The sequence below is a fragment of the Cupressus sempervirens genome, chromosome 11 (assembly GCF_028749045.1).
Source record: "Cupressus sempervirens isolate cs-2001-9-10 chromosome 11, ASM2874904v1, whole genome shotgun sequence".
NCBI classification, from domain to species: domain Eukaryota; kingdom Viridiplantae; phylum Streptophyta; class Pinopsida; order Cupressales; family Cupressaceae; genus Cupressus; species Cupressus sempervirens.
This window is the reverse complement of record NC_143128.1, coordinates 810,363,845-810,386,905: the sequence shown is the minus strand read 5'-3', so window position 1 is coordinate 810,386,905 and position 23,061 is coordinate 810,363,845. Positions and strand designations below refer to the sequence as shown.

Below are 23,061 nucleotides of genomic sequence, written 5' to 3'. Positions count from 1 at the left end.
GATTAAGGGTTTCCCTAGTCAACATATCTAGCGTAATTGTCTATGTGCATCTTATTATGGTTGTTATTTACTTTGGTTGAATGGTTAAGTTTGTTTAAAGAAGTTAAATGCATTAAGTGTTGGATAATTGATTCAACACCCCACCCCCCCGTCCCCCCAACTCTTAGTTATCTTGGTGGACTATTATTTCTAATAGCCATGGGATTGATTACTTTACAAGTATCCTTCAATTTTCAGTTTCATCTTGATGGGTGCACTATTCCTTGAGATATGTGGACTAAGATAGAGGGCTTATTTGGTACAGTGAATGAGTTTAGGGAACTTCAAATTGAGGCAGAGCTTACATCACTTGTATGGGATGTTTTTCCCTCAATTGAGGACTTTGTGATGAAATTTAAATAACAAAGAACTTTGTTACATGGTTGTGGGAAAGTACAGACTGATAAGGAGTGCATATATCTGATTTTATCAAAGCTTTGGGGAAACTTTCATATTTTCTCTTCTACCTTCCATTCTACTATGGATGCTTTGGGTCCCAGATTTATCATGCCCATATTTGAGGTATTCTGTGATTGATTAACTAGAGAGTAGGTCAAACTTATATAGTTGGACTCTCTAACAGGATCAATGAACCATGCATTGGTTTCTCAAACATCTATAGGGAAGCCAAAGAAGAAGCTAAAGCCCAAAATAGATTCATTTGGTGGTGAGATTTCCTCCAAGTTTTCTCCTAGATTAGATTCTCAAAAAATCACTTTGAAGGGTAAACCTTCTAATTTTGGCGAGTCTTCCTCGAAGATGAAGAAGTTTGTAGGTGATCGTTGCATTTTTTGTGGCAAGGAAGGACATCCAGTTTCTAGGTGTTGGAAACATATTGAGGCTTTATAGAAGCACATTCAACAACACAATATTGCTTCTCTGAATCCACCACCTCCTCCTTAAGGGAAAGGACATGCCCTTTCTACACAAGCTTTGTTTTCTTCTACTACTTGGATCATTGATTCAGGTGCTTCTCACCATATGACAAACTCACATGAGTTGTTTACCTCACTTTCTTAGAGTGTTACTACACAGATTGTAGTTGGTGACTCCACACAACTTTCAATTTCAGGTTCTAAAACTATCTCTTTGGAGGGTGGTTCCCTATAGGATGTTCTATTGGTTTCGATCATTTCTATGAACCTCTTGTATATTTATCAGATTTTTAATTTTGGTAAGATAGTTGAGTTTTCACCACATGATGTGGTTATTCAAGACCTCCATAATCCTAATTTGGTTGTTGCTACTAAGAGTGTTGATTTACATACTCACTTATATCATTTTGATGGCTTTGAGAGCTTTGATTCTATAGATGTTTCTCTTGTTGCTCATGCAGACCTGGTGAGAAAAAATTGGCATGAGTGTTTTGTTCATGTCAACTATAGATATCTATAGCAGATGAGTACACAAGAGCTAGTGACTGGTAGTGTTTTTCAAGGTTGTGCACTTGGAAAACATTACAGAGATCTTTTTCTAGCAGGTAGATCCATAGGTACTAAGGCACCATTGAAGTTCATACAAATTTGTCATATGTCATTCCCCACTCAATCTTTTTCTAGTGCCCACTATGTACTCACCTTCATAGATGAATTCTCTAGGCTCACATGGGTGTACTTTTTGAAGTACAACTCTGATGTCTTTGATTTATTTTGAATCTTTAATACATTTGTGGAGAAGTAGTATGGTCTTTTTATCAGGCATATACACATTGACAATGGCAAGAAATATGTGAATTAGTCATTTAGATATTTTTGTACTAAGCATGGTTTGCAACATTAGTTCACAATTCCATATACCCCTTAGCAGAATGGGGTTGCTAAGAAAAATAACATAACATTATGAGAGATGACCAATTGTTTGATATGCTCTCGAGATATGAGTCCTTTTTAGGTTGAGGCTATCAATTGGGCCAACTATATTCATAATTAGATGCCTCGCAAGGCATTGCGACATTTGACTCCTAAGGAGGCTTGGAATCATGTCAAGCTCGATGTTTCTACATTGCGTATTTTTGGTAGTGACGCTTGGTCATTTATTCGAGATGCACAATAGGAAGCCATGGAGAGGAAGAGTCGACCACTCATATTTGTTGGCTACTATGAGGATATAAAGGTGTATAGGTTGTTTGATCTTGATTCTAGAGAGGTCTTGTTTCGGCGAGATGTCCAGTTTGATGAGTGTTGTCCTCCAATAGAATCTCCATCACCAACTTCTCCCTTACTTCCTAGTACTTCCTCCTCTTATCTACATGATTATTTATCCTTTGAGGAATATTTTGATGATGATCCACCTTCCCCTCCTCCCCTTGATGCTTCACAAGTACCCAAGTGGGCACGTGATACTATTGATGCAGTTGGACCTATGGTAGGAGATCCTTCAAATTCTCATTGCACTCATGTTCAGAGATCTAGTACTGGACTTTTGAGTCATGCCATTTTAGATGATTCATAGATTTTTCATAGGCGATAGGACACTCAAATTAGGATAGGGCTATGGATGAGGAGTACTCTTCTTTGATGAGGAACCACACTTGGGATCTTTGTCCTATTCCAAAAGGAAGAAAGTTGGTTTTGTGCAAGTGGGTGTACCATACCAAGAATGTTGAAGATGAGCCTAATCAGTCCCCAAGTGGGAGATTGTTAGATTGTGGTGACTGATCAGGGAAGTACTATACATACTCTATAATTCCTTGGTGGGGTTCATGATTTTGGGCCAACATGTAATTATTAATTATAACCCTAAAGTGATAAAAATAATTGTATAAAAGGGCTTAGGGCTATGGATTGTTTCATTGTGGGGTGATGCAAAAATTGGTTCTTGCAGTGGTATTGAACTATAAGGGATTACAGATTGTAATCAGGTTGTAATCACTGGATCGTAATAATATTGGACTTGTTGTTTGGTGGATGTAGCCCAGGGATTGGGTGAATTACATTAATTCTTGGTGTCTTGTGTTCTTTTCTATGTGATTTATTATTTTTTGATATTGTTTATATTTACATGTAATTGTTATTTCTATCTATGGTTTAATCCTAATAGGTGTATCATACCAAGTATGTTTAAGATGGTTCTATTGATAGGTACAAGTAACATCTTATTACGAAGGGCTTTTCACAAGTGGAGGGTATTGATTACTCTGAGAATTTCCCCTCCTCCTCCTATACTCCCTTTAGATTCTTGTTGCACTCATGCTTAAACATCTAGTACTAGATTTTGGAGTCATGCCATTTCAGATGATCCATAGAGTTTTTCATAGGTGACAAGACACTTAGATTGAGATAGGACTATGGATCAGAAGTACTCTTCTTTGATGAAGAACCATACTTGGGATCTTTGTCCTCTTCCAAAAGGAAGAAATTTGGTTTTCTTTTTTCTCTTGGTTCTAGTCCTATTACATGGTCTTGCAAGAAGCAACATGCTCATGCATTATCATCTATAGAAGCAAAATACAGGGTAGTTGTGCTAGCTATTCAAGAGGTTTTATGGCTTTGATAGTTGATGATAGAGTTTGGATTTCCCCCTAATAGTTTCACCTTTCTTTGGTGTGACAACCAGAGTGCTATACACATTTCCCGCAACCCAGTTGAGCATCAATGAACCAAGCACATTAAGGTTCATATGCACTTCATCGGGCATTTGATTCAAGATGACTCTCTTATCCTGGAGTATATTCCCACTATAGAGTAGGTTGCAAACATCTTCACTAAACCTTTTGCATCCCCACAGTATCTTTAGTTGTGTTCTATGCTTGGGGTAAAGGAAGTTATCCTTGGGGGGTCTCAGTGATGAGTCCTTCCTTCCTTCTTTCATTTTTAGCATTCTTCTATCTCTTTTTAGAGTATGGTTTTCCTATTTCTCCATTTTTCAGAGATTTGGTTGTGTTGGGTAACTCATTAGGCCATGCTGTCGGGACCCATTTTATGCTTTTAGCATTCTAGTTTCCTTTATTTTCTACATTATTTGTAGCTACATTATTGCTCATCTTAAGGGGGGTGTTAGAGTAAAGGATTAGTTTCATCATTTTATCAAATTACCTTTACTCCCTTCTTAAGATTTCCCTTTATGCACATCCATTCCCATTTAATAATTAAATATTAATTATTAAATGTCAATTACCTCTTAAGGTTTCTCTTTTAGGTTTTACGATCTCCTTTTGTAAGGATTGATCAAATGTATATTTCAATTAATTCTTTCAGTCTAATAATATATTCTTGCATATCTTCAAAGTCAAACCCTTTCCTTCTCTTGTCTTTTCCTACTCTGTGACATGTTCTTGCATGTAGGTGATCTACTAGATTTGTGAATTTTTTCTCATAAAATCCTTAAGAGATAGATAATAATTTTAAGTGGAATAAACTCCATTAGTAAATATGTTATGAAAGTGCCTAGGAAACAACCTACAACACAAGGGTAAATTGTGGTCATCTTATCTGCAAGGTCTCGAGTTTAACAAATAATAATTAATCACAACAAATAGTAATAAAAACTAATCTTGGCTTCAACCTCTTATCGGTTAAAAACAATGTTGTGAAAGTACCACAATCCAAAATTTATCTTCACGGTCAGAAATTGTTTCCAAGGAGAAGGCTTTTATAAAAGAAACTTGCCATGAGAGAAACAAAGCTAGTGATGTCTATCTCCTATTATCAAAATTTAATAAATTTTAATGAGAAATATTTTTTAGCATCCTCTGTGATTAAGAATAGCCCTTCTAATATCGTGGAAATTTAATATTTACATATTGACAGAGACGACTCATTTAAACATGTGGATAACCACACAATACAAATAGAGGATTTAATAACTTAGCCAGATACATCCAATATTGAGAAATGATTTGGTAATGAAAATTAAATAAAAGTTTGTTGGGAAATGTTTCTAGGATTGAGTCTTTTACATTTGAATTTCTAATGTAACTAGCAAATATTTGTAATGAGGAAAGCACAAAGAATCAACATAAACAAGGAATTCTTAATGGCAAGAAATAGAGGATATCCCTCATTCTGATATATAGATAGACTATGAGTCCATTTTAGAATCATTTTGTTTTAAGGATGAAGCAATTCCATTTGAATGTTATTAATCCAAAATTTATTAGGTTGAAGATGATAAAAAGTCACGCTTTGTTAAATATTATTCAAATTTTGAAAATCTACTTGAAAAAGAAAATTTTGAAGTAAATATGGAGCAGGATGATAGCCATGCTAATGCAAGGTGGTGGCCCTAAGAATTGTTGGTTGGTTTGGACAACACTTTTCTTTATCAAGAAGAGATCATAGATTAGTTCTCTTCATCCGTTGAATAAGGAGAGCCCTATTAAAAAACTTCAGGTGAGGTAGACCCTATTCTTAATGAAGTCATTTATTGTTCCAAGATCTATGTGAAAGTTGGAAGTTACTTTGACAATGATAATTTTAGCAATAAAAGTATTAAAGATGATGATTTTATTCCTTTATAAATTTATGAATATTACTTGCAAATTTTTTAAAAAAAGAAGCTTAGGTAATATTGTGCAAAGGGCTATAGAAGATTCAAAACTTTATGATGAAAAGTGGCTATTTGGGTAATAATGGATTGTAGATTATTATTGTATTCTATGAATTTGATTTCCAACATTAAAGAAGTCTCCAAGGGAGATTAGTTTTGGTCTAATTCATTTGAGCACAAGTCCTTATTTTGCAAAGACTCGTACTTCTCCCTACAAGTGAATGGTTTTGTATAAGTATTTCTTGGCTCTACTTCTTGAGGTGGGATTTTCCCACATGTATATGCATGCAAATAAGTTTTGGCTTTATGAGTTTTGTCATGTTTAGTTTAGCTTTGGTTTTTTCTTGTTGAGTGATCATGCCCTACTCCTCTCCACCCATTTGCAAGTAACTCCATATGCTTATATATTTCTTTGACTATGTTAACCAATGGAGCTAGGCACTATTCTCCTCTACTAGAGACATGTTAGATTATGTGTGTCCCTTTAGTCTACATCATTAGTAAAGATAGTTGTTGACTCACTTAAAGTCCCCCAAATTAAATTTTTAAAGCCAAACCTTTGTTCTTATTTATTAGGATCAATAGTGAAGTTTGCACTCTCAATCAATGACTTTTCTATTAATCTTCTGTGAAGATGATATTTTTATAAATAGGTGACATTTGAAGTGTTGGTGTAATTAAGTATTTACTAATTACACTTCACTTGAGTTTACTTAGGTTAATGCATTAGCATATTAGTTGTCATATAGACAACTAAGAGTTTACATATTCACATGAGTTGTCATGTAGACAACACAATAATTTGTACTCCAGTTGAGCACATGTTGTCTACTACATCTCTTTATGATATACACCTTTGTATTCTTATCCTCTCATTATTGCACGTACATTCATGTACAATGGAGGATAATCCACTCTTGGTGGATATGTGCTTAGTTGTTATGCTTATCTCTTTGCTGACTCCTAGTCACATCAGTTGCCTTTATATAAAAGGTACTTCTATAATGTATTCATCCAATCATTTGATATCCATTTTCATTTGATCATCATTTGTCTATCTTGTGCCATCTATTGAGCTTCTTTATCTTGGCATTGAATTATTGCCTTAGGAAAATTCTTACATGGTATTAGAGCTATACCAAATTCTTACATGGTATCAGAACCATAGGAGTTTCATTGTATAGCCATTAGAGAGAAAAAAAAATTTGCAGGTCAAGGGTGGAGCTTGCTAGTGCAAATCAAATATTGGTATCACATTTAGAAGGTCAAAAAACCCCCAAATCGACTTTTATTTTATCAAAATTGGACATCTGAGGTGAAATCTAGATTCATTTGATTTTTGGAGGTGCGATGGCAATGATTCAGGAAAAATAATTGTAGAGGTGATTTTCAAACAACGATATCTCCCTCATACAAACTCCTTTTTCCAAGCAATTTTTTGTTGTTTTGGAGTAGAATTTCATGATCTACACATTGGTGTAGGTTGTTTGTGATTTTTGTTCCTAATTTTTTCTAAAAATTGCCAATTCCAATTTTTACAACTTCAGAGGCTTTGTTCGGGCTCATATGGACACATATTCAGGTGCTATTTTTTTTTGAAAGTGCATATTTTTGTCTACTTTCCAAATCTGGTATCAGTTTGGAGTAATTTTGGGTGGACATAATACTTTCAACATTTGGTCATTTTTGGCCTATTTTAGCAATTGCAATTAATTAGACCCTTGAGAGGTCTTGTATCTTATCTTGTTTAGTCATATATAGCTTCATATTTTTAGTTGTAAATAACAAAAATTAGAAGTTCACTTTGGTTCATTTTTACAAGTGGTCAATTGTACACACACTTAGTATAAAGTGCCAAAGCATCTATTTGGTGGGGGGGGGGGGGGAGTTGCATTGATTAGTACATCATGGATGAGGAATATTTAATTACCTTGACAACGCAAAACTATAAGCAATGGAGTGAATTAGTTCTCACTTATCCTAGTGAGCATAATGCATTGTCATATGTGAAAGGACTTTCATATGATGGTGACACTATAACAATCATTTGTCGTGCATTCTTTCTACATATGGATATTGAGGTTATGGATTCACTTGATGACATGTGTATCACCTAGTTTAGTAGTGTAACATGAATACTAGCTATTAAGGAAAGCATTAGCAATACTAAAATGAGTAAACACTTAAGATAGGACTGATTTGTTATCACCACAAATGGAGGCAAACCAAGAATGGTAAGCTCCAAATGGTATAACACAATGATACAATGGATTTGTCCCTGATTTAAGGTATGTATGCTCACAAGTTATGCTCAATCTTAGATGGATGGATGGAGTGAATCAGGCAAGGTTTCATCAATGGAGTCATGGAGTGATTCCAACATTATAATGGTATTTTGGTAGTTTATGAGCTCTCAAAATAGCATTATAACTTTGCATGGAGGATGGATTCTTTTAGTGAAGGAGGGAGGTTCAATTTATAAGCCAAGGGTTGGAGGAATGGAGGGCCAAGATGCAAGGATGGAAACATGGTGAGAGAGGGCTAGGATGCACTCAAAGGGGAGCACATGGATTGTGCTTGTTTAGCACCAATAGGGAGGTGACACTTGTCACAAGGAGGATGAGTGTGAGAGGATAGGATAAAGGTTGGTCAAAGGCTTGATGAGGGTGGTTGAGTATGTAAGAGTCATGAGTGAGGATGTAAGAGCCATAAATGTTGGAGGGTGAGGGTGAGGATGAGGTTGTTGACTTTGGTTTGGGTTAGCAAGTCCTAACCCTTACTTAAAGTTGTCACATGTTTAGGAGGGAGATTAGGATTAACTTAGAAGGGGGGTTAGGGGGTAAATGGCTTAGATTTGATGGGATGAGTTAGTTAGGTGGCTAAGTGAGGTTAGTATGTGTGAATGGGTTGGATTAGGGGTTAGGATAGGGTTTTAGGGTTTTAGATATTTTATTAAATGATTTATTTAATAAAATGGGGGGTATGGAATTAAATTGAATAGATTTAATGATTTATTCAATTTAATAGGGGAAGAGGGATTTAATTGATAAATTGATTTTGGGTGATCATTTGATTTTATCAATTGGACTATAGTTAATTAAATTAATTAATTAACTAAGGGATGACAATTAATTAATTAAATAGTAAATATTTAATCAATAATGTCCTAGGAGATGACTAAATATGATCACTTATTGATGTAATCGAATTTAGGTGTCTACAACATGAAGTCAACTAAATTTTATGATATTTGGATCTATCTTTGGGAGATGTATGGAGATCCACATGTTCCTCTATTCCCAAAAGATCTTTTACCTCCAATTGCAGCTACTAATTCTCCTATTGATATTGCATCTACTGTGGCTCTTGATAATGCTTGTATTCACATAGTCATGACTTCACATGATTCATTGCAGCACAATATTCATTGTCTTCCAAACTTAGTTCCTTAGGATGACTTCTTAATAGACATCGTAGATTTGGTTGTGGAGTCCTACGTTGAGGATATGAGAGACACTATTGATGATATACATCTTCTCTTTATTGAGGATGATCCTTCTTCAGTTGTTGTGAGGGAACACTCTACCCCTCATGATTCTCCACTTGATCTTTATTTCAAGTTTGACATGATTGTGGATACTTTCTTACAACATTTGCAGGAGGTCCCTTTCACTTCAAAGAAGACATTTGAGTCTTTGGACATTGTTTTACATGAATCTCAAACTTCACTTGAGATGTTAGATTGCATGGTTGATCATACTCATGTGTTGCAGATTCCTATGTAGTTTCCTGAGATAAATTACATTATGAGAGTTCTTCCTATTGATTGGGGAGGATTATTTTGTATGCCCATGCCACCATTTCTTCCTTAAGGGACAAATATCATTCAGTTTTCATGGTGCAACTTCTACATTGATCTAGGAGTATATTTCATGGGTGCAGATTCTACATTGAGGGGGGGCTTCTTTGTTTCTCTTCCTACTTTTTTTGAGGAGGCATCTTGGTCTTTGGAGTTTGATCCACATTCCTATACAGAGTAGTTGCCATTGGTTCCTTGTCTGTCACCTTCTTCTATTGGACTTGATCTTGATTGGTTCATGACATCTTTAGTATTTAAGGACATGGTGACACATCTTTAGACTTCAGAGACAACATACTTCATATGGATTCCCCTTCCATCTTCCTATCCACAATGGGAAGCCTTCTTGCATTTGTATTTGGTGTATCTTCTTCCTAAAGGGAGAAATGTTGTTTGTAGGCATTGGATTCTCTTTTGTCTTCAAGTACTCATCATTCTTGTAGGAGGTCATTCACTATGGGGGAAATTTCATTTCTCCTTATTACCTTCTTATGGAGGGATTCTCTATTGTATATGCATGATGTATGTCATAATGGGGGGGTCTTGATTACTCCATCCATACATGCATCACTTTATTTTTCTCGTCTCTTTTTGGGGGAGGGTTTTTCTCGTGTGGTTTTCCCTCTTTCTCTACTTTACGAGAGATTGCATTGCATATCATTTGCACTTGCATATTGTACATGGGTACCTAACATGGCCTAGTAGCTGAGACCCATTTTGCATTATCATCTAGCTTTTGTGAGCTTAAGTGCATTCCCCTAAGTTGCACTTAAGGGGGGGTGTTGGTGTAATTAAATATTTACTAATTACACTTTACTTAAGTTTACTCAGGTTAATGCATTAGCATATTAATTGTCATGTAGACACCTAGGAGTTTGCATATTCACATGAGTTGTCATGTAGACAACATAGTAGTTTGTACTTAAATTGAGCACATGTTGTCTACTACATCTCTCTATGAGATACACCTTTGTATTCTTATCCTCTCATTGTTGCACATACATTCATGCACAATGGAGGATAATCCACTCTTGGTGGACATGTGCTTAGTTGTTATGCTTATCTCTTTGCTGACTCCTAGTCATATTAGTTGCCTTTATATAAAGGCACTTCTATAATGTATTCATCCAATCATGTAATATCCATTTTCATTTGATCATCATTTGTCTCTCTTGTGCTATCTATTGAGCTTCTTGATCTTGGCATTGAATTATTGCCTTAGGCAAATTCTTACAACTTATTAGAGCTATATCAAATTCTTACATGAAGAAATTGTTAAACCAGGGTTAAGAAAGTTCAGTTGGTTTAGAAAGTTCAATAGTAAAACATCATGGTTCAAAGATTCAAGTTCACAAGTTGGCATATATTAAACTTGAACCATCGTATCTATTTATGGTTCAAAGTTCAAGTTTCATTGCACATGACAACATAAAGACAAAGTGATGAGTGAAGGGAAGTAATAAAGGAAAAATCTATAATACTGATCCTTCGGATTGAACCTCAAAAATCAAAATTTCAAAGGTTCAAGGTTTAATTGTTCAATGGTTCAATGTGATAGTCAAATCTCCATACATATTTATCAATACAAAAATGCATCTGAAAAATAAAGTAGTTGATTATTTAAATATGAGAACAACCCACCTAATATTTTGGCCTTAAATGTTCCAATATTTAATTTTATGACCATATGTGATCATATGATATATTATTTTAATATTTTCTCAATGTAGTAATATGGTTGGCAGGGCCATTTTACAAAGGAAGTACCCTGATTTGGCGAGTTGTGAAAAAATGGTTAAAAACCCATCTAAAATTTTAAGAACCAAAACTACTCACAAATTTTCATGACCTCAAGATGTTTGGTTAACTTGTGGAAAATTTATTAAAAAGTGGTTGCAGGTGAAACTAAACATTTCCCAACCTTTTATTTGTACTAATTTAAAACATTCTAATAATGTTTTAAATCAATTTAAAAAAATTTATAGATGTTTTAAATAAGTTGGAAGATAACAATTGCATAAGAATGTAAAATGGATTTTTATTTCCTTTAAATAGAGAATCAGTTATTAAAATAAAAAAGGCTTAGAGACTAATGATTAATTGTAATTCGTTTACAAGAGAAGGGGATTCTTTTTCTTTTTTATAGATGAGAAGTTAAAGGAGAGAAATGATAGTCGTTTTTATCAGTTAATATTTTGTTTGTTGCATGTGGATATTTATTTTGTGCACTCAATTTTCTATCTTGAGAAATAAAGAGGCATAAATTTAATACGTGTGTTTATTTATGTCTTCTTTAGACTATATATTATGAATTCTTTTGTAATATTTTTAATACAAACTCTATGATGGTAAAACATAGAAATTATATTTTCAGATCTCTAAGTTTGAATAGTCAATTTATCATTAATTTTGGTGTCTATAGATCTTTTTTGCTTCTCATCCATGAGTCTAAGAAAGGTAGATATGTGTGTCTCCTTTCTTTCATTTATTTAATTTGAGTATTATTTTTCACATCTATCTCATGGCTATGGATAGATGCTTGTTTGCCTTTGTGTCTTTTGAGCAAAGAGATAACCAATAATTTATTCAATGCATATTAAATGAAGGGAGTGGTACCTTCATATCAAAATTTAGAGAGCACTTGCACATCACTAGTACAAGAGACTCAATTATGTTGCTCTTATTTTTGTCTTTGGATTGTGGGCATTTTAGAGTCATTTTAAAGGTATTTTAAAAAGACAAATTTGATAACCAACAAGTACCAACGTATTTATACATCTCATCATGAAGAGGTAAGCATCCATATTTTTCAAAACCAACTCCCATGCCTAAGAGGTAAGTGGTGTGAAAAATAATTTTTTTCTATTGCCATGACACATTGTACATAGAAAGCACTAACAACTACCTCATTCAAAATGGCCATCTTGTGTACTACAATACATATTCAACATATAAATTATAATAGCCAAGAATAAGGGCCTTCCTTAACTTACACCACTAGTTAGAAGTGAACTCCACCATAAGTGCAAACTTATTGACATTAACCCCTCATGACTCTTCAATCAAACTAGTACTTGTCATAGTCATAGTGGAAACTTATCATAGTCCTAACATAGGAACCCATGTCATAACGTCACCTTCCATGTAGGATGCTACATCACCAAGAGGTCCCATAAAACATGACACGACATTAGGAAGTTGGAAACCTAGGATAAAATAAATATATGCAAAAATCAATTAAATAATTCAAATTGTCAGTGTTCTAAGGTTAAGACACCTTTAGCTCAACATTTCATAGTACATAATTTCAATGATTTACATAGTTTAACACTCAAATTCTAATGCCTTCAAAAATTTGCAAATTAAAATTATAACACACAACATAATTGTAACATAAGAAAAAATACACATCACACATAATTTCCAAGCAATTTGGAGTTCTAAAATAAAACCAAAGACCTATAAGAAGTATATAATGTAGACAAGAGATTAAAAAAATCAAAGTACAATACCTTTGTAATGTGGTAATCCTTGGTCACTTCTACACCATCTTGATGAACTTCATTGAAGCTCATTCAAGATCTAAATTTTTACACATGCATAACTCTTTGTAAAGGAATTCAAACTCATGTTCTAACTCAACAAGTTCCAATATCATGTAAATAGAGTTAGGAATTGAGCAAAAGAAAAGCATTGGAATTTACTAAAAACAAATTGATTATTAATTAGCAAATAAGATGCATATTGAAAAAAACAAGCAATTCAAATTATTGAAACTGGGTGAAGGTTTTCTTAAAATTCACAACTACCTATAACTACTAACTTGCCAACTAAGCAAGTGGTCCAACATGGTAACTAAACAAGTGGTTAGTCCTCTATAAAGTAAAATATATGGTATAAATAGTGGTAACACAAGATTCACAATACCAATCATTAGGAATCGTTATGAATGAGCTATAGATTGATTGGAAGAAGAGTAGAGTTAGGAGTGGTTGTTCAAATAAACAAGAGAGAACTCTTAATCAAAAGCAAAAGCTAGAGGTGAATTGATCAAAACTAGAAGAAATCACAGAAAGATGTCAGGGAACCTAATAATTAGAATATAGATGATCGCAGACAACAAGCAAATATAGCATGATGCTTGACAAGATAATGTGTGCTAATTATGAGATGTTAATGTTTAATGATTTTGTAGATACATCTTCATTACTAATGCCCCAATATATCAATGTTCTTTGTGTAGATATGTGAAATAGTGTATACACTTAAATACAAAATTCTAACACACAAGTTAACAAATTTGAATGTTCGAGTCAAAAAGTAATAGCTAATTAGAGAGAGTTTACTTGAACCTAAAATCTAAATATATATTTCCAAACTCTTACGTCATGTTGATATACTTAAAAACTTAATTATAAATAATTCAATTATACATCCATAAATCTAATAAAAAATAACGACAAATACACTAAAAAACTATACATACACAATTTGATGCCATACACTAAGAATCATAAAAGTTCCAAAGAAAGTGTATAGCTAAAACTTATTCAACTTTCACACTTAAACCACACTCCTTTATATACTACTTTAACATAAAAGATAAACTAATCAAAATAAGTTAAGAGCCAATTAAGAACGAGGATTAAATTTTCACCCTATCTTATCACATTTTGACCTTATCCCTACCAATATGTTACAAAACTTGCATTCATTAAGACAAGACTTGATGACTAGTAAGCAAAACTATGTATGAATTTTGACATTACTCTATAATCCAAGATTTTGAAACTTGACCCATTCCCCAAATTGGTTTGACCAATAATATAAGGTGGGAAGAAAAGTAGGAACATCCCTAACGGAGACCCACAAACCATTGTTGGACACACAAACACAAATAAAAAATTGGGGAAGGTGGGGACCCAAAATAAATGTAGATAGCATTAAGGTTGAGTGGGGGCCAAGATAGTGGTGGAAATGAAGGATGCTGCTTATTGCACGTGTAAACGCATTGAGTCTTCAACTTCCTGGATCTCTCCATAGAGTTTTTCCACCCCCATTTCATCCAACCACCTTACTCCAAATCCCTGTTTCTTCCCATTTTTCCCAAAATTTGTCTTTCATTAAAAAGTGCTACCTTTTGCCCCTCTGGTGCCCACTCTATCTATATATTCAAATTCGGAGGCCCACCATGGATTGAAATATATGGCAGGCAGAAGAGAAAATAGCGGCACAGACAACAAGGCGCATGCGGAATGCCCATTGCCACTGCAAATGGGAAAACCAACCAGCCCGAAGCCGCCTTTGTTTTGAGAGAAACAATTTGGTTTTTTTCGTTTTTCCCATTTTTTTTCATGCCAGTTTGGTACCTACTACTCTTTTATATTTTTGTTTTTTCCCTGCTTGTCTTCCCTTTGCCAAATCTAGCGGGAGCCCTAATGTTCTTGTACTTGTTTGCCTCTTCGGGTCCTGAAATCTATGTTCCCTCCAATTGAAGCCCTAATTTAGTGCGAGGACTAATTTAGTGCGAGGACTAATTTAGTACTCTTGTACCTTGCCATGTCTTGTTTTCCTACCAATTTAGGTCTCACGCAACCAAATTTATAGCTTATGGCTTCAACGCTTTTCTGGGATTGTTCCTGTAACGTGCGCCTTATGCAAGCAACCTTTCTATTCAGTGTGGACTGTTGATTGAATGAATGAGCGCGTCTTGATGAGGGAACCACGAAGGACGGATTCGCAGCCCTAATATGGTTCGGGTTTCGTGTAGCGGTAATTTATGAGGCTTTTGGAGCACACCCACATGGTTTATTTCCGAGGGAAGATCAAATCATTGCCTTGTTGTTAGCTCTTGCGAGAAATTTGAAGATTGGGGAGAAGGGTACACCGCCGACCTGAATCTGGTTGATCTCGGTCGACACCAATCATGGTAACAAATATGTGTTGTTCAGAAAAGTTTTATTGGTTTTGTTCTTTTTGTGATTGTATGCATACCCGGTGTGTTTCTCGTGGGTACCCACGTTGTTTTTAGAGAAATAGAGGAGACCTGCTTTGAGTAAAACATACTATCTTTCATCTCAGACCTGTTGTAGCGAAACGACTAACTGGAAAGTTGAGAAAGGTTCACGTTCAATTGGTTGAGGGAGCTGCTAATCTATTGGGAAGAAATTCGAGTGCTTCATATGGATTCAGGGGTGCATGGGAATGGTGAAGAGCAGCAGCAGCAGGGGACCCAGTTGAGCATGGGATCATTGGGCATACAGGCTATGGCCGGGGCTGCTGGACTTGAGCCTCCGTCCGAAAGCAATAATTTGGCGCTCGGGACGGGAACTTTTCAGTCCGTTGACGTGAAGGAGGAGGAAAGAGAAAGCGAGCAGCAAAAAGATCTGGTTTTGCAGCAGGAGCAGCAGCAGCAATTGGCGGCTGTGAAAAAGGCACCACCGAAGAGGTCGTCAACTAAGGATAGGCACACAAAGGTGGAAGGAAGAGGAAGGAGGATACGAATGCCCGCTGTCTGTGCGGCGAGGATATTTCAGTTGACAAGGGAGTTGGGCCACAAATCTGATGGGGAAACAATTAAGTGGCTACTGGAACAAGCGGAGCCGCAAATCATTGAAGCAACGGGCACTGGGACTGTTCCTGCTCTGCAAATGTCTCTTGGGAATTCTGTAAGGTCCTCTGCTCCATCAGCCATGGCCGGTCCCACTAGTTCAAGGCATCTTACCACGGAACCAAGGGCGAAGACCGAGTGGGATGAGAACGAGGACAAGAATAATGTTGTGCTGGATAGGACAAGAAAATTTGAGCCAAGCCCAGATGTGTCAGGAGCATTAGTTGGGCAAGAGGAGAATGCAAGACCTAAGAAAAAAGTTAGAGCGGTACACAATGTTAAGAAAGAGCAGGACCCACCAATCTCATCTATGCCAATGGGTGGTTCAGTTCCAATAAGGGCTGTCCCTACAGCAAGACAAACCCCTTTGCAGGCCCCTCCTCAAACGCCGGTTTCGGCAGCCGAGGCCAGCACACCTCCACAAGTTCCTGGCTTAATGCCCATGTGGGCAGTAGCTCCAGACAGCGGGGCGCCTCGGGCAATCTGGATGCTTCCCGTTACAGCAACCTCATCCTCTAATCCAGGCGCTATAGGTGGTGGCGTTTCTTCGAATCCACAGATTTGGGCTTTTCAATCTGGTTCAGGTGGACCCATGTATGGCATGACCTCTGCTACAGGGGTTCCTTCCGCTCCTAGTAATCCCGCTTCTCTAACGAATCCTGGTGGTATGCCTCTTACATCAGTGTTGTCCAGTGGTATGATTATGCCCAGATTAAATTTCTCTGGAGGAATGGGGATGGAGTTTCCGCATGGACAATTGAGACATATGCCCTTGACATCAATGCTTTTGCAAGACACTTCACCCACTGGGGCTGGATTTGGCCTGGGAAGTGAAGGTCCTTTTGGAGTTCTGACATCAATGAATGCTTTTAATAGAAATATGAAATCAGAGCACCAATTCATGGGAACTAGCCAGCACCCGCAGGGCGAGAGCACTGATGCTACTACAAATTCTCAATAGGAGTGAACTTCTTATGTATTTGCAATTGCCATTAATATAGGCAATGCCCTTGCTATGGCTGGTACCAGCATTGGTCGACACACTTTGAAGTTTAAGCAGCTGCTAATGAAGGTGAAACCAGTACGCAACTGCTGGCTTCATTAGGCGCAAAGCCCTGTTTGAGCTCAAATTTCTTCGAACGCCTACTAGAATACCTGCCACTTTTGTATGTAGCTCTACAGTGATGAAATTTTTCGTCAATTCTGTAAGGACCATGCTAATTTATTCTCATGGCCATCTCTTTTTGGTGAAGTGACATTCTTTGTCGTTTTCATCCACAGAAGAATAATATGCATCTGTGAGAAGCTCAGATCATTGGTTTCCATCGAGAGAAATGCTTCGATTTTTAATATTGTTGAGTGTTATGAAATGTGCATCAAACTGTAGAAATTGTTTTTATCAGTTCTAGATAGCCATTGAGCTTTCTCCTCTCCTCCTGTGATTTATCAGCTTGCATGAATTTACCGTAATTAATAAATTATCCATCCAGATGTCATAGGTTTTTGACTGGTAAACACTATTCTTTCTTGAGACCTTGATATTCTTTGTTCAATCCTTAGGTTGCTAACAATGACATCTCTAGGTTATGTAAATGAGGAATGTTGATTAACGCTCAATAATAATGGGTTCTTGTTACTTTACTGGGAATACAAGCAATTTCACTATAGATTAGATCTCAAGTTTATTATAATCTCCAGTAGAATATGTACAACTTTACAATGTAGATCATCAAGAAACAGAAGTCATGTGCTGCCTACTGCAAGCCTGACTTTTACAAGCACATTTATTTTATTCATTTTCTTTATTTAATTAATAATGTTTAACATTGTTGGCGCTTACAGGTAAGATGAAAAAGCAATTCAAATTTAATGGAATAATATTGCTTTATATACCATGGATGGTACCTTTTTAGTCTGTTATTTATGGTAGTTGATAAGGTTTAGAAGTAATAAGGAAATAATCATTGATGATGAGTTTTGTATTCACTACTACAATCAATTTCTGTACATTATTTCAATCATATATGGTATGAGTAAGCAGTTTTCTTGTGTGATATGTTCAGTGTTTTTGTTTTTAAATGTTTATTCCAGTTCTTAATTAAGTTTTTTCATTGTTTGAAACTGTGAATCATTCTTGTCAACGTTTGCATTCTTAAATGTTAATTATAGTTATTCCTTTATAAGCTTAAGGTCTATTTGTCTCTTCCAGCAATGGATTTGAAGATGGTCTATCAGGACACTGATAAGGTATTTCCATTGCAGACACACATGGTTGTAAGTTTTTGTAGAAAATAATTGCTATAATATCATTTGCCATTTATGAGTTTGACCAATGTATTATAGCTACATATACAGAATGTATGCATATGGTAGATATGTGCTTGGCTAATCTTTTATGGACTATGGATGGATGAATGGACATAAATGGTTTGGTTCTAGAATGTTTATTCTGTACAATATTTAGTACATGTGTACATAGTATTTTCTGTTTATATTCAGGGAAATAGAGAGAGAGATTTCATGTTTTTTTTTTCTGATTAAGTCAGCAATTATGCAACATTTGGTCTCGGGTTCAAAACTGCTCCCGGGAGATCTGACAGCTAGTGGGTGAAGGATCTCACCTGGGGGGGGGGGGGCGGGGGCACTAGTCTCGCCCTTTAATCACACGGTTCGCTGGTTGCTGGGCAAGGTTGCAGGGGTAAATAAATAAACTAAAAATTTGAAGTATAGAGGTCTGAAACGAACATGAAAGATTTACAAGCTGCCTCAGCTGTTTACTAATAATATTCAACTGTTTGGTTCAAAGATTAGTGTTGATTGCTACATCTAACAGATCAGATGTTTGTTTCAGAGGACTTTGAGATGTTACAACGTATATGCAGGAAACAAAATTCAAGTATTTTGTGAGTAGACTAAAATGGAAAACAATGGGGTGCTGAGACTTCTCTTACCTTTTTTGAAACATAGCCAAATATAAAATGTCAACATTTTCATAAAAGCCCACTGCAAACTCTTAGAGGGTAGTAAAATGCTTTTCCTTGCGTGTTAGTAGTTAGCAAGTTGCTAACTTTTCTGTATCCTGTTATGTGTTCTTTCATTTAGTCCCCACATGCCAATTCACCTTGTAGTTGGTATTGTTAATGGTTAACAAAGCCCTAAATAATTAGCTGCCTTTACTGTGGATAGTGTTTTCTGCATGGCCGCTTTCTTAGCCTTGCAGTTATGCTATAATCTGGTAGTTTCTCTGTCCATTACAAGTAGGTATGCCCCATTCTCTCTCCAAGTATTGCAGAATGTTTTATAAATACCTATTTAATAGTCAACGGAGTCCCATGCAAATTTTGTAATTATCCAGCCACAACAGGATTAGTCATCATGGAAAGAAATGTGAATGCAAAATTGGTTACTTTTGAATGTCATGGAAACTATCTAACCTGCAACATTTATCCCTTGAGGATGCCACTACTTTACCCAGCTATTACAATCCCTGGTTCTGGTTTGAATAGAGTATCGCAACCTCCAGAAGATAATGTGTAGTTCTTTTGTGTAGAACCATTCAGACATGCACAACCCATGTCATCTGTCCACCATGTCATCCATTCATTCAGGGGGGACACTTGTAGCAGGAAGATTTTGAAATTGGAATGTTTGCCAACCGAAATGTTTTAAAATTTCAAATTTTCCTCTGAATTTTAATTTTCATATGTGTAACTGGTTCTGTGAACTTTAAATGTTTTGTGATGATAGAATGTTAATATATAATTTTTAGCTCAACCAGATCTATTTCTGCAGCCATTACTGGGTCTTTTTCACCGTGATATCTGCACAGGAAAAGGATTTGAGGACTTGAGCCTTTTATGAAGGCTCTTCCTTGGCCTGGGGTGGTTCCTGCTTCACCACACGACAAAATGTTCCTCTTTTACAAACCCCATATATATGGTACAGCGGATGGTAGCTAAATAAAACAATTCTCCATCAATGAATTTCACCCACCATTGTCCCCTCCCCCTCCCACTTCCCCCTCCCCCAAACTCGCTGGTGGAACAAATGCTACAAGTAACTAGTATCACGCCAGTGGTGGTTTCTATTTGTAGAAATGGGAACAGTCTAATCACCATGGTAGGATCCCATCTATGGCCATCAGCAGGAGGAGAATATTACTTTCCCTGATCTCAAGCCAATTCAAGAATTACTGGCCTTTGGTGTTTGTGAGTCCTAGGTGTTAACTCTACCAACTCTGACATGTTAAAGCAGTATCCCCCGAGTATCCAATAGGTGTTTGTGAGTCCTAGGTGTTACACTCCCAACTCAGACATGTTAAAGTAGTATCCCCTAAGTATCCAATAGGTGTTTGTGAGTCCTAAGTGTTAACACTACCAACTCAGACATGTTAAAGCAATATCCCCCGAGTATCCAATAGTCAACATGATTAGGGGGCACTAGTTTTTGCAATGGTAACTTGTTTAAACTATTCCCTTTCATAAATTTAATTTCTATTACTTTTTCTTATCTACTTCTATTGACATCTGAGTCCTGTATTGTAAGCCTATTTTCTTGGCTGTGCAGGGTTTCCTTTTAGCCTCAGATGAGTTAGCTTGGGCACTTCTTCTCATCATCTGACGTTTGGCTCTGTGGTGTCATGTGTGTATTGGAACCTCTTACTTTAGGGCGCATTTACCCCTTTCTGTTTGATCACATATTTAAATTAGTTTTGAGATTTGTCTCTTGATGAAATATAGTTTGTTTCAGAAATTAATTCTGAATTTGAGATTACCATGTGCCTATTTGGATCTGTAAGTTTTGAAGTGATTGTGGGAAAGTTACGCTTTGCTGTAGTTTACATGCTTGAATCACTGAGAGGAAATGTAGCAAATCTATTCCTTCTCCACTTACATCTCTCATATTGGAAGACTGCTTAATTTTAATTTTATTGCCTGTGCATTGTCTCTTTATACCCACAGATGAAGATTTGACACAACCTCTCAGCATTTGACAAATGCAACTGTGGTTTCAAACTTTGTGTATTTGAGGCTCACATTTTATTGTGGAACTTAAATGATCATGTTCCACAGTTTTTTTTTGGTAACGTTTGTAACTGGTTTTGGGGTTTCCCTCCTTGGATGATGGAAAATGATTCTCCACTCTCATTTTTCACTTTATAATACTGTTTTTATTTCTTATTATGATGGTTTACTTATTATTTCTTCTTATTATTTTAAGCATAACCATAACAACGAGCAACATATAGCAACTATAGGCTTAAATGAATAACTCATGGTGTGGAGCAGGAATAACGAAAGAAAAATGAAAAAACCGTAGCAACTTACAACTATACAATAAAACTAGACATAACAGGGAAAAACAAACTTAAACAGCCTTAACAAGCGTAGCTTGGCCGAACTTATTAAAGGACCAAGCCGAAGTTACTCTATAACATCAAGATACAAGCATTTGAGTGCCGCCATATACTCAAACAGGGGCCCTACTTCACAGGTTCTTCAATGTTCCCCAATCATCCTACACCAGGACCACCCGGCTCTTTTTAATAGTCTGTTGACAGAAATTGACATCACCTGCTCTAGCATTTATCCAGCAGACACGGCTGGCACTTCAAATTGCATGTCTTTTTTTAATTTCTGCAAGTATCATTGATCTCTGTAAATATTCATTCTCTAGTAACCGGACAGTGAGCTCGCTAACCACCTCCAAAAGACCTTTCATATAAGAGACAACTAGATGTTTAATAGAGAAGTGCAAAATGTAACTACATCATTGAGGGTCAAATGACTCATGGCCCTGAGTTTTAGGGCTGCTGTTGTGTTCTGAGACTGAAAAAGCCATGTTCCTCATGGAGTGCCTTCAGGTTCTCAACTGTGTGCATTGCGAGAATGCTTTATTCCTCATTAACCTGTTAATCCCTCCAAACAATTGTCCTCAAAATGAATAAAAAACTCTTCACTATTGAAATGAACCTCAAACATTTTATATTACCATCCTCAATTCCTTCTAAAGATCCATTAAGGATTAGAGCTTTAGACATCAACATACCGTCTACTGCACTGTTCCTCTCAAGGATAGGCTTTATTACATCAAGCATTCAGAGGCCAGGGCAATTAAAATCATTTGTCAAGCAATAGTCTGAGACACTGTAACCACCATTAATTGGACCTTCCACAGCCTCATTTTAAATAGCAACACCTCCCACTCAATGCAAACAGCAGGGAGCCCAGCTGTAGGAAATCCAATACGGCCAGGGAATGCGAAAATTGAAGGCACCACTTCCATACCATCATATAGTACAAACGTTGAGTGCACAAAATCTCTAAAGCTACACACATGCAAGACATCCAATTCCAAAGCAACCCATGAGGAAACATTTCTACGACCAATATGTAGAAGCAAACATATAAAAAGGAAATATTATACGCTGACAGCGGATGGTCCTTGTCCAGAAGCCTAGTAAAGCCCTCCCAACTGGGTAAGACAACTCTCCAAAGAAGAAACATTAACATGTCAATGCAATGTTTTGCCAAAACAATATGCAATCCAATTTTGCTCCCTATTATGGTGTTGCATCTCAAAATTATCAAAATGTTTCAAGCCATAACAGGATTTACTCAATGATTGGATAGAACTGCTTTTTGAGGGCATTTATGGCAAACTGCAAATCACCTTCCACTATGATTCGACAAAAAATGGCCAAAACAAGCATCGTCAAATCAGCAGGGAGAACCTCCTAGTCAGCTTTGTCATTTATTTTATAAGCTACATTTTGTGAATCCCATATCAACAACTGGCCCTTAGCATCTTGTAAAGCATACCCAATACCAGTTGGGCAAAGATTATCTTTTTTGCTTCATCCTGATGAGACATCATGTAGTATAAACATTGTTGATGAAAAATCTCACATGGTAAGTCAGAATTGCAAGAATCTAAAATTTAGCTTGCAGCTTTGATAATAATCCTGCCACTTTTCATGTCCACTAACATTCTGATGAACTATTAACCCTGTATGGGAATTTACAATACTCTTTATGTTTCCTCGAGTATAATGGCTCCAGCATTT

At 36.2% G+C, this 23,061-nt stretch overlaps 1 protein-coding gene across 1 annotated transcript; it reads left to right on the top strand.

Moving 5' to 3' along the window:
- Window positions 1-14,692: 14,692 nt before the first annotated feature.
- LOC149532030 (uncharacterized) lies at window positions 14,693-17,318 on the top strand. The gene is made up of 2 exons (XM_089809677.1): window positions 14,693-15,314; window positions 15,467-17,318. The coding sequence occupies exon 2, from the start codon at window positions 15,568-15,570 to the stop codon at window positions 16,954-16,956; it is 1,389 nt and encodes a 462-aa protein (XP_089665803.1). The 5' UTR covers window positions 14,693-15,314; window positions 15,467-15,567; the 3' UTR covers window positions 16,957-17,318.
- Window positions 17,319-23,061: the final 5,743 nt, after the last annotated feature.

Bases quoted from the DNA above. Each gene is read 5' to 3' on its own strand.
- LOC149532030 (XM_089809677.1), top strand. From the start codon at position 15,568: ATGGATTCAGGGGTGCATGGGAATGGTGAAGAGCAGCAGCAGCAGGGG.